General features: G+C 38.9%; 1 protein-coding gene across 6 annotated transcripts in view; it reads left to right on the top strand.

Annotated features, from left to right (window-relative positions):
- The window catches only part of LOC124550890 (zinc finger protein 501-like), a 601,755-nt gene that overhangs the window by 474,995 nt on the left and 107,822 nt on the right, over positions 1-18,938 (top strand). The window contains exon 8 of one of the 6 annotated variants that reach the window (XM_047125664.1): positions 4,934-6,189. The exons of the other annotated variants lie outside the window; for them this stretch is intronic. Coding sequence (XP_046981620.1) covers positions 4,934-5,768 — 835 coding nt within the window. The 3' untranslated portion in view covers positions 5,769-6,189. Of the gene's footprint in view, positions 1-4,933; positions 6,190-18,938 lie in introns of those variants that run through there. 6 annotated transcript variants of the gene reach the window in all.

The following is an 18,938-nucleotide window of genomic DNA, read 5'->3' as shown; positions in this document are numbered from 1 at the left end:
TGAGCGATAATCCGGGATAACAGCTTTACCGGCGCTTTAAACTTGGACAGCATTGGCCAGCCAGCAGTCGAACTAACCTGCAATGATGTGAGCAGTCGCAGTTCAGATATAAAAACGGACGAGCATAGAGACATTATAGCTTCGAATATCATTTAATTTTTAAAGAGTATGAAGTAATATTCGGAGAAACTCTAGCACTACCGCACACTTCTTAGATGACCAGACGGAAAGCATAAAATGCACTCGTTCTTACCTGACATAGTATTGTAATTACAGGCAAAAGTGATGAAAATTTCTCACTTAAACATAGGCTAATTTTTCTGAGCGAGGAATGTGTAATACATACTGCAGGGCTTTCACTGTACTGTTGAACACTGAAGCCACTGAAGGTATTAATTACAGTCAATCTTATCCGAATCCTAGAATTACTTTTCTGTTCTGGAAGTGTCACCTGTTACGTTGTTAACGAGCCTATTAACAACACAATCCACAAAGCCAACCAGGCGCCGCATTTTCTCTTCTTCTTTTGTGAAAAGCCATTCTATATCTCTCTGCTCGAGTCACTTAAAGTAATACTTGGCAACTATCTTTCTACAAATTTTAAAAGCCATAGTCTATTGCGCGACTGCTACGGTCGCAGGTTCGAATCCTGCCTCGGGCATGGATGTGTGTGATGCCCTTAGGTTAGTTCTAGGGGACTGATGACCTCAGATGTTAAGTCCCATAGTGCTCAGAACCATTTGAACCATAGTCTATTTTTCCTACATAATTATTCAACGTTGCTCTTGCGGTTTCTTACGAGTCGCTGCTACGTATTTCGTTAACAGATTCACCATGTAACTGCTGCAGTCAGCATCGAACGCATCCAGAGATTACACATTGTCTGTCGCTTCGGCGCGCATCGCCACATTGCAAGCTCCCCCACTATTATCTTCCTGCTGTGTATAGAGTTGGCATCCACCCTGATGTATCAGAACAGTCATCGTTATGGATCTTTTTGTCCCAACATCCCAACAAGAATCAATTTAGTCCCGATTTTGCAAAATACTGTTACTAGCTTGTCTCATGTACTTAAGCAGCGCCATCTGTTTGTACAAAATGTAAATGCAACCTCAGTTATTTATGTCAACAAGTTTATGTTGACAAGGTTGTCTCACACATGGCGTTACATGTTGCGTGTCCTCTGTTGGCTATGCAGGCACGTTCTAGATCTAGTGCCATCATTCGGCAAATACCAGACCTCTCCAGTAGTAAGCGGCTGGAACCACTTAAGCAGCTTCACGCGGAAGAATCGGGCAGTTCCCATTTGTATAGCGATGTGATAAGCCAACTCTTTCTAAACGTAATACGAACAACGAGTGCAAGTTAATAATGTTTTAAGTGTTTACCGCGGATATATAGGGCGTGAAGTGTATGGTGACGTATACTTCGATGACTCAAGTGTTAATGGCGACTGATTACCGACTAATAAACTTGTCTCATCAAAACTTACGAAAATGTCAAAGGATATAAAGTGAAAATGTCAGTTTTTGAACGATTACCATAATAATGGTCTTTTGTCATGATAGGACATACGGATTAGGAAATGCTGTTTGATATTCATAACTGATTCATCTCATTAACGTACGAAAATAAGACAGATGTGAGGCATCACGTTTCTATGAAGGCTCGTACAAATAGATCCGTGGTAGCGTCGACATCAAAGCCTGTTTCTACATTCACGATTAAAGAAGATTCGAGGAATAATTGTTCTTTGCTGCTGCAGAACTGACAACAGCTTATACAGTTGTCAAGCATCATCAGTCCTTCAGTTCCGTAAATCTAAATGTCGCAACGTATCCTGACTCCAAAGTCGCTACAAAGCAGTTTACAGCCAGGACCAAAGGAACAGCGGTTGTTGAAAATATTCTCGCGCTACAATCTGTTCCCGAATGCATAAAGCAATTACAAGAAGTTTCATTTTACAACATAGGCACTGATGCAGCAAACTACAAGGCTGGAAAGATGTTTCCTGCAGTTGTTCGACACTTTACTGAAACTGAAGGAATCCAACAGAAGCTGTTGAAGTTTGTTTTGCTGAATAACGAAACATCGGAGAGAACAGCATTTTGTCTAGACACCTTAAGACAACTGTAGATTCCATTAGATAAATTAATCGCGTTTTGTGGGGACAATACCAATATCAACTTCAGAAGGCTTCAAAAACGCGACCAGAGGAATGTGTTTCGTCAAATTAATGAAGAAATAGGAAAACACGTGGAAGAAATTGGAATCCGTGCCCATATTCTTGACGATACTACGAGTATATCAAGCGCTGTTGCAGTCTTAACTGTCGATGTTGAAATAATCACCATGAAAATATGTGATTATTTTTCAATATATACGATAAGGACAGAGAGGTTGAAAAGAATCCTGTCAGTTGTCAGACTACTATCACACTCAAAAATAAGATAGCTATCGTTAATGCCCCCAGTTGACAGAACTCGTAAGCTCTGGATTCCATTAAACAATTTTTGGACCCTGAAGACATGCCACCTAAAATAATTTAACATGTTTTCATTAGTCCAATCACTAAAATTTACTTCTGCATTTAAACTTAGCTCTGTTTGAAAAAATATAAAAAGAGCGGAGAAGAATAAAGTCTTGATAGTTAAAATAATAAATATAGTAATCGACACCCAAAGATGTCTGAATGAAAGGAATACCGCTAATTTTATTGGCATGCAAACCAAGGTGAATTTGAGCGAATTAAAGAATGGGAACTGTAACCAAAAAACAATTAATTTGATTTGGAAGTTTGAGGAAGAGACAATGGCTTTCTTTACGATAACATTTGTTGTTTACTTAGAGAAAAGGACTATTTCTTTCAATAAAGATCAAGTAATTGAGTGGATGATGATATCTGAAATCCCAGGTTAGGTGATGATTGGGAAATACTATTATATACCTGACTAAAAATAATGACTGGCCAGAGCGGCCGTGCAGTTCTAGGCGCTACATTCTGGAACCGAGCGACCGCTACGGTCGCAGGTTCGAATCCTGCCTGGGGCATGGATGTGTGTGATGTCCTTAGGTTAGTTAGTTTTAATTAGTTCTAAGTTCTAGGCGACTGATGACCTCAGAAGTTAAGTCGCATAGTGCTCAGAGCCAATTGAACCATTTGAACTAAAAATAATGTATGAATCGGAAGAGCATTTTAGAACCTAATTCTGGCTCGGAAGAATTGAAATCCCTGGCTTGATGTGTGGGATCGTAGGGACGGAACTCACAAACTTTGTTGGTAGGCTCCTACATTGCCAGGTTCTGAAAAGGTCTGTGAAAGTCGCAAGTTAACACATAAGTCAACCCATGTGGAACACAGTCCACATTCATTTTGTAGATTTGACAAAACAACTGTCGTGGCAGTTCTTAATTTTTTTGTGGTCATGTACTATTACAATACAGACAGCCCTACACAGTACACACATCAGACCAGTGCGGACTCCTAGCCACACATCCATGCAGCACCTTTCTCTAACTCCGCAACATTCGCAGCAGGCTGATGCACACTGAACCTCTCTCATTGTTGACACCAGAAACAAAGAGTAATGCACTCTCAAATTCGCCAACAGCCTATAATTCAGAAAAGTGACTGAAAAGTCACTTACACAAGTAAATCATTCAATAAATCGACACACAAGTGGAAAATCTGATTTACGCATATAGCTCATAGTGACCATGACAGCAGTGCCTATGCATGTCCAAACATCTCAGTGAACCTCAACGATAGGGATATTTCAAGAGAAATACATTTAGTGTGCAGAAGTGTCCACTAGTAGCTGCCAGACAATTTGTCTTCAGCCTACAAGGCCATCATCAGACTTTAACTGTCATCATCAAGGAGGGTACAACACTGGTGTGCAGCAGTGCGACATATTGTTCCCTCATCTTACTAACACCAATAATACTCATCTTAGTGAGTTCTGCAGAAGTATAGTCTGTCCTGAGATCACATATAATGTTTCTCAGCTACAAAAATCTAATATTGTCCATTAGATGAACAGTAGTAGTTTGAATACATTGCATTATACAGATTTCCTGTCTTTTGACTGAAATGTTGTTTTATTTGTTATTTAAGGTTCAAGTGTTTAGTTAACATCCTTCATTGGCATCTACAGAAAACGTATTAACATCTCAAGACCTTATTTATCAAGGAAAGTAATAACTTCTGAATTTTCGATAGTTTATTGTGTACCAGAGTTACTTAAAAAACTGAAATTTAAATTGCTGTTAACTATCAGCTTTACAAAAGTTTATACAAAATTTCACAACAATTGGATTACTATACCTCCCTTTTATAATTCATAGGAACGTACATGCACCATTTGAATATCTGATGGATTCATGTGCAGACATATGTTACTCTCAGCATACGAAATTATTCTCTGGGTCAGGACTCTTGATGTAGTAAATGAAATTCTGTCAGAGTATCAGCGGGCGACGTTTACAGCTACGTTTTATGTGCACAACAGTGCAGTAGCTATTACACATGGAGAGTGAATTGTCATATCTTTTGCACCAACTCTTTGTGGTTCTCACGTGTAATTGTGAAGTTTTTCTACCAGGAAGCGATGGAAAGATCAGCTTAAACAAAAATATCGGAAAATTCACTCTGGGGAATACGCTGAGAAATTTGCAAACTCTTATGACAAAAAAATCATATTTCATAGGAGGTCAAATCTTTTAATTGCCTCATTGAAGGCAGAAATTTTCTGTGATACTGAGGCATTGTCCTAATTTATAACCTAGTTTTGTAGACTATTCCAGATACAATGCATTTGTGGAGATCCTGTGGGATATTTCGAATCCTAGCGTATTTTAATATGCTTGTTAATTTCCTTAGTTGTACTGTTATGAAAACACTTTCTTACACTGTTTTTCCACTTTTGTGCAGTACTATCCCCGTTGGCGCAGAGGGCAGCTACAGGACTGGTAACAATGGCAGTTTGGTTACCAAAGTTCCCCTGCCTGCAGGAAAAGACACGGATGCATTCAACAAAAAGAAGTTTCCACAGTGTCAGGACGTGAAAATTCACCCTCAAAAGGGCAATCGACAGTTTCTGCATTCCTGTAGTGTGTGTCACAAAACATTCAAAAGGAGTGACAATTTGAAGACGCACTTCCGCCTGCACACTGGTGAGCGCCCATACAACTGTGACATTTGCAAAAAGTCGTTCAGACAAAGGACTCACCTGAAGCAGCATTTGCTGGTTCACGCTGGGTTTAGCCCCTACAGCTGTGACTTGTGTCACAAGAGATTCAAAAGCAGCAGCATTCTGAAAGATCATTTACGTCTGCACACAGGAGACCGTCCGTGCACTTGTAATGAGTGCGGTAAATCATTCAGAAAAGATAGTGATCTGAAGAGACACATGACCGTGCACACTGGTGAACGTGCGTACAGCTGTGGCGTTTGCAACAAGACGTTCACACAAAGTAGCACTCTGAAGCAGCACATTTGGTTGCATACTGGCGAGCGCCCATACAGCTGTGACGTTTGCAACCAGACATTCACACAAAGAAGCCACTTGAAGACGCATTCACAGAAGCACAGCGATGAACGGCCATACAGCTGTGGTATATGTCAAAAGAGATTCAAGTTCAGCAGCGTTCTGAAGGAGCATTTACGTATGCACGCTGGCAATCGCCACTTCAAATGTGACTTGTGTGGCAAGTCATACAGGTGTCAGAGGGACTTGTCACGACACTCAGCAGGGCACACTGGTTAACGTTGATGCATCTGTAATATTCACAAGAAGTCATGGAAAGAAAATGACACTCTGCCAAACACCTGTATATATTTGGTGTGCCCACAGGGGAATGATACTGGTGCTGTGACTTGCGTTGATGGAAGTTTAAGTTCAGAAGTGGCTTGAAAATCGACATATAATCACTGGTCTTAGACGAATCATAAGTTTTTGCTGTAAGAGTTTGATTGGAAAGAGGTCTAAGGGGCCCCTTTGTGGTACATTAATGCTTGTATGATACGTCACTTGCTGGGATAGTGCAACATTTTTATTTTTATACTAATATCACTTGATTGTATCAAGAGATACTTCAGGTGTTCAAGTAGTTTGCTGAAATAATACAAAAGCCTCCTATTTTTTTCAATTTTAGATGTTGTTGTAAAGATGCTGATAATATGTGAATAAAAACTGACTTTATTCAAAGCAGATGGCGTAATTTCACATTGTTCTATTCAAAAGTAGCACAGACAACATGTACACAGAAATTCCGTTCACATTCCTGCATATATGCCTCAGTTTCTGTAATTGTGTAATTTTGTTTGATACAGAAAACATGAAAGTTGAAGGATATAGTTTTTTTATTTAATTCATGACTGTTTCTGGGTTACCTGAACCCAGTGTACATATCATCATAACAGACAGAATGGTATATTCCATAATAGCATGCAAACCATGTTTAAGACTGTACATATATCAAAGTCGAGTTTTTCTATGAGCATTGGCTGGACAAACATATTAACCCAGTGTGCCTCAAATTAATGTATAATCTTGGTCATTATGGTATATTTTAAAATTATGTGAAGTAATATGTATCCAAATCAGTACTACAATGTGAAATCTGAATTTTCAGGTTTATGCAGTCTATGACACTTTCTGAGATACTCTGCCTTCCCCAGAGACAGTTACACCTTAAATCTCGCCTGTCAGATATTCTTGAGTCTTTATTGTGCTGATTCAATAACCAACCCTTAAATCAAACAATATCAGGTTTCTTTTTATATATTATATAGCATTACATTGTGTTGTATTAGCAGGAAAACTGAGCTGTTGACGTTGCTTGAAGAACACATGGTGTCTTTCCACATCTGACCAACAATCTATTGCACAAACAGTTTGAATTTGGATTTTCATCATACCAGTGATGTGATATAGTGCTATATAGTTGAACACTGTTGAGTTACTGTGAGTCCATGACATCTTGTTCTTTTACTATATGTCACAACATACAGAATTAGCAACTGATGTCTACAAACTTCATACCCATAACGTCAATAACTGCTCGTAACGGCGGAATATCAAGTTGGAACAAGTTCACCTATTTCCCATTCTATAATCAGGATTTGCACAACAAGAAATGAGTCACTTCCCATGCATCTAGTTGTGAACAGTGTTTGATGTTAACAGTAACATCTGTTGGTAATAGTGTGAGTGAATATCGCAAATTTTCTTCCCTTTTGTTATCTAATTTCATTGTTAGATAGAAACAGTGACTATACAACTAGTTGCCCAATCTGTTGGCTCACAGACCAGAGAAGGAATATAGTGTTTGCATCCTTACAATAGACTGTACTATATTTGGTGTTGACAATTATTCCAAATCACACCAAAAATTCAGCGACAATTTTCTTGTGTGGTTTCCCTTCAAACACAAATGTAGTTTGGGTATCAGCTCACCACAGTACTGATAAAATGTGGCACAACATTGTATAAACAACAGTACAAATGCAGTTGCATAGTAAGCATTTACAGAATCGAATATTGAAGAAGTCTGATAATTAGTTTTTTTGTCTTGTTATACAGGGTGTTGCAGCTGCCCCTAGCTATGTCATTTTATGCAAACCACAATATTATAGCAAGTCTTCAAAAACTACATGCAAGCTTTTCCCCTTCTGGCAACGTGCAAACTGTTAGCCATACAGAAAAAATGAACTAGAGCTTTTTTGCAGGAAATGTAATGTAGTTAAGTTTTGTACCATTACACTATCAGTTTAGTTGAGCACTTGGAAATGATGAAACTGACATTTAGATAAATTGTATATAATAGTTTTCTGAATTTAAATGATGACATAGTAGTATTTGTCAGGTCTTCTGACTACGAGAACGTTTTAAGAGTTACTTTTGGATCGAATTGTTAACGTAATTTGTTTTAGAGTAACGTCTGTAGTAGTCGATTTTCTTTCATTACTCTCATGGGTACGTTTAAATTAATAATGTGATTGAAATAGCCGACTGTGCTGATGATGTAACAACCCAATCTATAGAGACAAAAGAAGATGGAATATCAGGTATAGTTCCTGTAGTCTGAAAGTTTTGTACAGTGCTAGGAGGGAGTGCTACGAACAACATACTAAAAATCATGACTGGTGAGGGTTAGTTGGGGGGTGAAGATGTTTCATGATGGTCACTTTTGTACATTTTTCTAGAAACTCAAAAACCGTGGCCTGCTGCACAAAGTTTATCTACCTTAATTTTGGAATTGTAAATATAATGTTCTTCTTTAATCCTGAGAGTATTATATACCTTACACATCACATGGAATAGTTTTGTCACGGCTGGCTCCCCCAATGTTATCAGAAATTGTGAGGGTATGTCGTCTACTCCAGGGGCATTGTTTCGAATTAGGTCATTCAGTGGTCTGTCAACTTCTTTTTGCAGTATCCTGTCACCCATCTCATGTTCATCTACGTCCTCTTTCCTTTTTATGCCTTTCCCTCCAACTTCATTTCCCTTGTACCGAGCCTGTATATACTCCTTCCGCCTTTCAATTTTCCCTTCTTTATTTAGTACTGGTTTTTCTTCTGAGCTCTTGATATTTATATAGCTGCTTCTCTTTACTCCAAAGCCTTTTTAATTTTCTGTACGCGGTATCTCTCTTTCTCCTAGTGATATACAGTTCTGAATCTTTTCATTTGTCCTCTTATTAAAATGTGTGTTACTACAAACGACGAGCCTGGGACCTACCATGTTCTGTTGGAACCTTAGGTTCAAGACTAGTCACAAATCAAGTGACTTGCAGACACTGATACATGTAGACAGATGTATGATAGAAATCAGTAACCCTAATCCAGAGGTACTTTAAGGCAAGCTTTTTAAGTCCTTCATAGTGAACAACCTGAACTGAAGACAATTATCACTCACATGGTGAACACTATAGGCTGTCTGTCATCCTAGGAAGAACTCTTTTGATCGCTGTACCGTAGAACTATGCCTTGTGTCCCGTTTGAGGGCTTCTATATATGGTATTTGGGGCTGTTTTTGCGTACAGGTAGGATGTCGCTGCGAGGATTTTTACCTCCAATTCACAGTCAGTGAGCTTGAAATCAAAGGTATCTCTATTCATATGGCCACGTAATGGACTGACGAAAGTGACTTGCACTGTATGCCTCAACCTAAGTTACAGGCTTACAGCTAATATTCATACTTACACGACTTTTTCTTTCTGGCAGCCCTCATGATTCAGTCATTACAGCCTCCACATTGGACGAAAATCGATGATCTCACACAGCATCTTCGAGCGACCCAGACAAATGAAAGATTGTTGGAACAAAATATGTGCTGTAGGGAGGAGTTTTATTAGCTAAACGTCCATTGTCCTGATGGTTTCAGTGGTGTGGTGAAATGTGTGTGGGCAGACGTTGTCATGTAATGGGAACCCTTTCTGTGGCAGCAGACCTCGTCGTTTGTAGTGAATTTCTGTCTTTAGCGTGTTTCCAGCACCCCACTGTAAGACTCCTTGTCGGCAGTTGTTCCCATTGCTATGTTCTCCTCCTACACTGGCCCTTTTGCATCTGAAAAATTATTAGCTTAATGATTTCCGCCAGTGGCAGTCTGGAATTTTTTGTCTTTGTTGTTCTCAGATGTTTACACTTTATTCTCTGGCGTTCTGATTCTGCCCCATAGTGGTGGACCGTTGTTTCATGGCCATTGACTGTTACGTTAAAAATGTGGTGCTGTCCCTGTTTAAAGAGTGGAGTAAGCGTTGTCAGATCCTGCAAGAACAGGACCAATGACGATCGTTTAACGTGACAGAAGTGCACCCCTTTCACAATTTGCTGCAGATTTCAATGGTGGACCATCAACAAGCGTCAGCGTGCTAACCATTAAACTAAACATCATTGATATGGGCTTTCGAAGCTGAAGGCCCACTCATGTACCCTTGATGACTGCACGACACGTAGTTTTGCTCCTCGTGTGGGCCTGACATTGGACCATTGATGACTGGAAACGTGTTGCCCTGTCGGACGAGTCTCAGTTAAAATTGTATAGAGCAGATGGAGTGTACAGATACGGAAACAATCTCGTGAATCCATGGGCCTGCACATCAGCAGGGCATTGTTCAATCTGGTGGAGGCTCTGTAATGGTGTGGGGCATGTGCAGTTGCAGTGATATGGGACCCCTGATATGTCTAGATACGACTTTGACAGGTGACACATATGTAAGCATCCTGTTTGATCACCTGCATCCATTCATGTCCATTGTGTATTCCGACGGACTTGGGCAATTGCAGCAGGACAATGCGACACCCTACACATCCAGAATTGCTAGAGTGGCTTCAGGAACATTCTTCTGTGTTTAAACACTCCGCTGGCCACCAAACTCCCCAGACATGAACATTATTGATCATAGTGATGTTCGGAACAGATCTCAACCCCATCGTAGTCTTACGGATTGATAGACTGTTCTGCAGGATTCAAGGTGTCAGCTGCCTCCAGAATTACTTCAGACATTAATCAAGCCCATGCCATGTCATGTTGCTACACTTCTGCGTGCTCACAGGGGCCCTACACGATTATAGGCAGGTGTATCACATTCTGTGGCTCTTCAATGTACATAAGAATTTTTAAGATCATTGTTACTTCGATACAATATCGAAACATTTTCTACCGTAGGCTCAATCTCAACCTTGTGAATTTGCATTTTTCACTACATACGTATAATTATTGTACTCTTTACTACTTCTTTGCGCCAATTCTCTTGACTACGCTTCTTCTGTCGATAAATTTCGCTGATTTTCCACACTTTCATCAGCATACGCCATTTTTACATCCGCCATGTTCAGTATTTCTGATGTGTACTGAATGTGCCAACCGAACACTAGAAACACTCTAAACTTGGTACATAAAGTGAATAATATTACAAATTATACAAGGATTATAGTTTGTGTTTACACTTTCATTAATTCCAATATAATCTAAGTGTGCCTCCAAATCTTTCCAACTTAGAGATAAATCTCTGTTGTCTGTTTATCATTTGGCGCAGTGTTGGCTACTGAGCTAGGCAGCTTCTTTCCAATAAAGGGAAACTAGAGTTTAGGGAAAGGTTAGCCCATTTTGACATCACAGAAATCATATCTAGTCAAACACAAGAAATCCTCTTCATTGTACTACATCCTAAAGTGACATTTAGGGGTGAGACCAATGTCAATTTTGTTGGATCCCATACGCAGAGAGCGATGGCAGCACTTATCTGTAAGTTTTCACATTTGAGGGTTTGCCCGTTTTTCTGACACGTCTACAAATAAAGATGACTGGAAAGTATTGGAGCAATTAGCGGCACGGATTTGAAATAAAGTCTTAAAGAGGATATTTCGTCCATATGAATCAACAATCTAGAACAAAAGGTGAGCTCCTGTGTATTACAAAATAGCACATCTACAGTCCTGGAGTGTAGATTTAACATAAAACATTACTTGTGTTCAGTTTTAGATTGTAATTTAAATAATACTTTGTGTTTCATAGTGGAAACTTTTGTAGATAATTTGTCTCATTTTCTGATTAAGATGTATTTTAGGTTCGTTTACATTTCGTTAAATGTAATGTCCACAGTAGGAAACCCAGATTCCTATGACGAGAATGGTGATCAGTGTTATGTGGGGCCAAGTGGCTCTTGAAATTGGTAGAAATAATAATTACATTTCATTAAACTTCATAGGGTACTGCTTATAGTGCTATCACCAGAATTGTGTAGCATTAGTATCACCCAATATGTTTCTCTACATGTGAATCTTCACGACTAGCTCTGCACCTCACATGTAAGTGACTGGCAAATTGCTCATCGAACCACTTTCATTCTATTCCTGTAACGTTCCACTCTCGAAAAGTGTGCAGAAAAAATGAAGAGGAAAATCTTTCTGTGCAAGCTCTTGTTGTTGTTTTTCTTTATTACACTGATCACTTCTACCTATAGATGGGTGTCGATAAAATATTTTCGCATAAGGAGGAGAATGTTACCAATAGAATTTCTCGAAAAGATCTCGCTACAACGAAAACCATCTTTCTCTTAATAATTGCCACGCCAACCTGCTTATCATATCCATGACACTTTCTCCCATATTTCGTAATTATACAGAATGAGCCGTCCTTTGAACTTTTCTGGCAAGGATCCCATATTGAACAACAGTAGTCTAGCGGAGGATGGACAAGCGTAGTGCAGACAGTCTCTCTAGTAGACTTGTTGCATCTTCTGATTGTTCTGGCAATGAAACACAGTCTTTGATTCGCATTCTCACAATGTTACCTAAGTGATCATACCAGTTTAAGTTGTTCATAATTGTAATTTCTAATACTTAGTTGAACTGACACCCATTAGATTCACGCGATTTGCTGTGTAACTGAAATTTAATGGATTCATTTTAGTGGATGATCTCTCACTTTCCCTTATTTACAGTCAACTGCCACTTTCTGCACCATACAGATTTATTGTCTAAATGATTTTTGCAATTGGTTTTCATCTTCTGATGATTTTCCTAGATGGTAAATGACAGCATCATCTGCAAATAATTTAAGCGGGCTGCACAGATTGTCTCCTAGATTAGTAACAGCACAGGGATTGTAAAAGCTTCTTGCAGAATGCCAGATATCACTTCCGTTTTAAACCACGACGTTGTATTGATTGCTATGAATTGCTACCTTTCTGACAGGAAATCATGAATTCAGTCCCACAGCTGAGACCATACACCATATGTACTGTATGTAACATTACTGGAATTTTCTGGCAATGAACGGTGTCAAAAGCCTTCTGGAAATATCAAAATATGGAATCAATTAGATGATCCTTATCGAAAGCACTCATTACTCTATGAGAATAAGAAAATGTTCAAATGTGTATGAATTCCTAATGCACCAAACTGCTGAGGTCATCGGTCCCTTGACTTACACATTACTTAAATTAGCTTATGCTAAGAACAACACACATACCCATGTCCAATGGAGGGCTCGAACCTCCCAAGGGAGTGGCCACGCAATCTGTACATGGCGCCTCAAACTGTGCGGCCACTTCGCATGGCTGAGATTAAGCAGTAATTGTGTTTCACAAGACTGATAACTCCTGAATCCCTACTACCTGTCAATAGACCATTTACATCAAGATAAGTCATAATGTTTGAACACAGTATGTGTTTCAAAATTCTAATGTAAATTGTTTTGTAATTCATCGGATTACTCCTGTTTCCTTTCTTGGGTTGTTGTTGTTGTGGTCTTCAGTCCTGAGACTGGTTTGATGCAGCTCTCCATGGTACTCTATCCTGTGCAAGCTTCTTCATCTCCCAGTACCTACTGCAAACTATATCCTTCTGAATCTGCTTGGTGTATTCATCTCTTGGTCTCCCTCTACGATTTTTACCCTCCACGCTGCCCTCCAATACTAAATTGGTGATCCCTTGATGACTCAGAACATGTCCTGCCAACCGATCCCTTCTTGTAGTCAAGTTGTGCCACAAACTTCTCTTCTCCCCAATCCTATTCAACACCTCCTCATTAGTTATGTGATCTACCCATCTAATCTTCAGCATTCTTCTGTAGCACCACATTTGAAAAGCTTCTATTCTCTTCTTGTCTAAACTATTTATCGTCCATGTTTCACTTCCATACATGGCTACACGCCATACAAATACTTTCAGAAATGACTTCCTAACACTTAAATCAATACTCAATGTTAACAAATTTCTCTTCTTCAGAAACGCTTTCCTTCCCATTGCCAGTCTACATTTTACATCCTCTCTACATCATCCATCATCAGTTATTTTGCTCCCCAAATAGCAAGACTCCTTTACTAGTTTAAGTGTCTCATTTCCTAATCTAATACCCTCAACATCACCCGACTTAATTCGACAACATTCCATTATCCTCGTTTTGCTTTTGTTGATGTTCATCTTATATCCTCCCTTCAAGACACCATCCATTCCGTTCAACTGCTCTTCCAAGTCCTTTGCTGTCTCTGACAGAATTACAATGTCATCGGCGAACCTCAAAGTTCTTACTTCTTCTCCATGGATTTTAATACCTACTCCGAATCTTTCTTTTGTTTCCTTCACTGCTTGCTCAATATACAGATTGAATAACATCGGGGAGAGGCTACAACCCTGTCTCACTCCCTTCCCAACCACCGCTTCCCTTTCATGCCCCTCAACTCTAATAACTGCCATTTGGTTTCTATACAAATTGTAAATAGCCTTTCGCTCCCTATATTTTACCCCTGCCACCTTCAGAATTTGAAAGAGAGTATTCCAGTTAACATTGTCAAAAGCTTTCTCCAAGTCTACAAATGCTAGAAACGTAGGCCTGCCTTTCCTTAATCTAGCTTCTAAGATAAGCCATAGGGTCAATATTGCCTGACGTGTTCCAATATTAATCAAACTGATCTTCCCTGAGGTCGGCTTCTACCTGCTTTTCCATTCGTCTGTAAAGAATTCGCGTTAGTATTTGCAGCCGTGACTTATTAAACTGGTAGTTCGGTAATTTTCACATCTGTCAACACCTGCTTTCTTTGGGATTGGAATTATTATATTCTTCTTGAAGTCTGTGGGTATTTCGCCTGTCTCATACATCTTGCTCACCAGATGGTAGAGTTTTGTCATGACTGGCTCTCCCAAGGCCATCAGTAGTTCTAATGAAATGTTGTCTATTCCCGGGGCCTTGTTTCGACTCAGGTCTTTCAGTGCTCTGTTGAACTCTTCACGCAGTATCATATCTCCCATTTCATCTGCATCTACATCCTCTTCCATTTCCATAATTTTGTCCTCAAGTACATCGCCCTTGTATAGACCCTCTATATACTCCTTCCACCTTTCTGCTTTCCCTTCTTTGCTTAGAACTGGGTTTCCATCTGAGCTCTTGATATTCATACAAGTGGTTCTCTTTTCTCCAAGGGTCTCTTTAATTTACCTACTTGATCCTCTGCTGCCTTCACTACTTCATCCCTCAGAGCTACCCATTCTTCTTCTACTGTATTTCTTTCCCCCATTCCTGCCATTTGTTCCCTTATGTTCTCCCTGAAACTCTGTACAACCTCTGGTTTAGTCAGTTTATCCAGGTCCCATCTCCTTAAATTCCCACCTTTTTGCAGTTTATTCAGTCTTAATATACAGTTCATAACCAATAGATTGTGGTCAGAGTCCACATCTGCCCCTGGAAATGTCTTACAATTTAAAACCTAGTTCCTAAATCTCTGTCTTACCATTATATAATCTATGTGATACCTTTTAGTATCTCCAGGGTTCTTCCATGTATACAACCTTCTTTCATGATTCTTGAACCAAGTGTTAACTATGATTAAGTTATGCTCTGCACAAAATTCTACCAGGTGGCTTCCTCTTTCATTTCTTACCCCCAATCCATAATCACCTACTACGTTTCCTTCTCTCCCTTTTCCTACTACCGAATTCCAGTCACCCATGACTATTAAATTTTCGTCTCTCTTCACTATCTGAATAATTTCTTTTATTTCATCATACATGTCTTCAATTTCTTCGTCATCTGCAGAGCTAGTTGGCATATAAACTTGTACTACTGCAGTAGGCGTGGGCTTCGTGTCTGTCTTGGCCACAATAATGCGTTCATTATGCTGTTTGTAGTAGCTTACCCACATTCCTATTTTTTTATTCATTATTAAACCTACTCCTGCATTACCCCTATTTGACTTTGTATTTACAACCCTGTGTTCGCCTGACCAAAAGTCTTGTTCCTCCTGCCACCGAACTTCACAAATTCCCACTATATCTAACTTTAGCCTATCCATTTCCGTTTTTAAATTTTCTAACCTACCTGCCCGATTAAGGGATCTGACATTCCACGCTCCGATCCGTAGAACGCCAGTTTTCTTTCTCGTGATAACGACGTCCTCTTTCTTGGGTATTGGTGTGTTTTGTACATTTTTCCAGTCTTTGGGTCCGCATCTTTCTACAAGCGAGTGGTTGTGTATGATTGCTAAGTATGGGGCTATAGCATATGCTGAGAGAAACCTGACTGTTAATAAATGTGAACGGGAAGATTTGCCTTTATTAAGAGATATAAGTTGCGTCACTATTCAGAGGATATCTGCTTCTAGGCTGTAATCTAGGCAGCGGCTCTTGATTTGTATTGTGGAATATCTGCTTCGTCGTCTTTGTTGGGGGAATTAAGGTAAACAGTATTTGGTAACTCCTCTTAAGTGGCACTGGTATCACCATTGTGCAATTATGGTATTGCCTGTGTTTTGCCAGTGGTGTACTTTGCATGCAACTAGAATATTTTTGAATTTTCTGCTGATTTCTAAACAGAATTTCATTGTGGAAACTCTTAAAAGATCTCGCATTGAAGTTGGCATTAAATTCCGAGTTTCTGTCAAACTTCGCCAATCTTGGAGATTTTGAGTTTTTTTTAATTGGGCATCCCTTTTTGTTGCTTCTGCAACTTTCTTGGCTTGTTTAGTGTAGGATGGGGTTTCACTTCCGTCTCTTCTTAATTTATTTGTTATAAATGTCTCCATTGCTGTTGATACTATTTCTTTGAATTTCAGCCTTGCGAGGTCAAGACTTGCATAGTTCGGAAGAAATGGAAGCTGTCTCTTTGAAAGGCATCATGCATATTTTTATATACTTTTTAAAATAGATATAAAATAATTGTCGGATAAATTTCGGACGATGTTTTATGCCTACCACCGACTTTAAACATGTAATTTCGTCGACGTATTAATGGTGTATTGAAATCACAACCAAGTTACGTGTGAGGTACGAATTGGAAATGGGACTCAAGTATTCTTTGAACTGATACGAAACTGCATCATCTAATTCGGGACTATTCGGCTATAATGCGTCGGCAAATGCATCAGCATTTAAAAGTAGTAATTTTGATAAACACGACACATACAGCATGAAATTACATTGTCATTTTTCTTTTGAAGACGTTACGTGTGCTAAATTTGAACCAAATCCAAGTAGAACATATGTAACCAACCATTGCCATGTACATATTTTTTCCTAGTGTCAGCAAGGTCTAAACGGACTTCAATTAGTTTAAAATATTTTCAATTGTAAAACATTTTATCCATTGTTCCACGACCAATGTGGCTTCATCCTAAGGAAAGTTCCTCATTCATTTTTGTGAACAATGACTTTTAGATTGTACATGGTTATGAAAAGAGCCTTACATGTCACAACATACCAGTGAACTGCTAACGTTGGAGTGTCTGAAGATGACTGTCTGCATCAGACCCTATTATGGCTTTGGTATGTAGACATAGATGGTCATAATGTACGTATCAAAATTTTATTGCCCCATTCAGGTACCTCCTTACATCTACTGGATCTCTGGGTGTGTTTTCATCGTGTTACACTGTGGAGTAACATCACTATCAGTGGATTTGCCTATATAAGAATATACAGCCTACAGTTGCAGGTTAACTTTATCGTTTACCTAGGTTTCAATGTTAGTAATATCATCTTCTTCAGAACATAAAATATTATTCAAATGTTTGCCTAAAACAAGCCATGTCCTAAGTCACCTTTATAAAACTTGATGCATAACCATAAGGTTTTGTCACTTCTATTAAACATGCTGTAGCAGGTTCACTTTAAGCACATTGTATGGGCCTCGTTGTGTGACTACAGACTGCAGACCGCGAGGACCATACAACGGGCTTAAAGTGAACCTGCTACAGCTTGTTTAATAGAAGTGACAAAACCTTATGGTTATGCATCAAGTTTTATAAAGTTGACTTAGGACATGGGTTGTTTTAGGCAAACATTTAAATAATATGGTATGTTCTGAAGAAGACATTTTTACTAACGTTGAAACCCAGGTTAATGAGAAAGTTAACCTGCAACTGTAGGCTGTATATTCTTATATAAACAATATCAGTTGCTGTCGCTGCATAAAAATGTAAAAAATTATGGGATTTGCCTATATTTACCTCCTGTGAATATTCTCTGATGAAAGTACAATGTTTTGGTACCTAAAATAACGCCTCATATGAACTCGTCTCTCTGTTGCTTCTTGAAGGGGAGCCAGAGGTGCCTATGCTGCCCATGTTAAAATCACTAAGTTTGAGGAACATTTATGAATAAACTACCAAATAGAAAAATTTGAATTTTTTTTTACATATAGAGTGGTTTAGTAGTGCAGTTATGACAGAGGGATTTTGGAGTATCATTTCTAGTTTCCTTCCAATTATTTTTTTTTATTAATGACCCAAATTTTTTTTACATACGATTCCTTTATAATTAAACTGAAATGAAACTACTGAACATATTGCCAAATGGTTGTGTTACAATGTACGTTTGACCACTAGAGGTGCTGTATAAAAATTTCATCTCTCTAGCTTGAGTGGATTTTGAGAAAATGTTCCTTATATTCGAAAAATTCTAATTTACGGGAAATGGGTATCAAAGTTTCTCATTACATTCCTGCACTATAGGATGGATTATCAGGGTCTTCTTCTTCATCCTCCAAAAGCTTCCTCTTCTGTCTTCTTTTCTGGCCTGTTGTTCCATCATACTTCATATGCCTTTCTCTTCTTTCTGCTCCTCTTATCCTTTCTCTGTCAATATTTCTTAGTACTCATACAGTGTTCACCCCAGTTGTAAATCCTAATGCCTTCATAACTTCACACTTCATACTGTTCCCTTGGTTGTAGGTTGCTATTGCATCATAAATGCCAAAGAGCAGTGTTTTTATGCTTACAAACACCCTTTTAGGAATCACTTTCCAAATCAAATTGTTTACGCTCTCATTAGGATTCTGCGTCTTTCCATGTAGACATTTGTGTAACAATTCTGGCTGTGCTAAGTCATGAAAAATTGGTTTCATTGCATTTATCACAGCTGCTGGCAAACCATGTTTGTGATCATAGTCCTTTTTTGCATTATATTTGCACCAGGAATCTTTTGGGCACAGGCT

The sequence above is a fragment of the Schistocerca americana genome, chromosome 9 (genome assembly GCF_021461395.2).
Source record: "Schistocerca americana isolate TAMUIC-IGC-003095 chromosome 9, iqSchAmer2.1, whole genome shotgun sequence".
Taxonomy (NCBI): Eukaryota; Metazoa; Arthropoda; class Insecta; order Orthoptera; family Acrididae; genus Schistocerca; species Schistocerca americana.
Note: the sequence above shows the minus strand (reverse complement) of the source record. Positions and strands in the feature narration are given on the sequence as shown.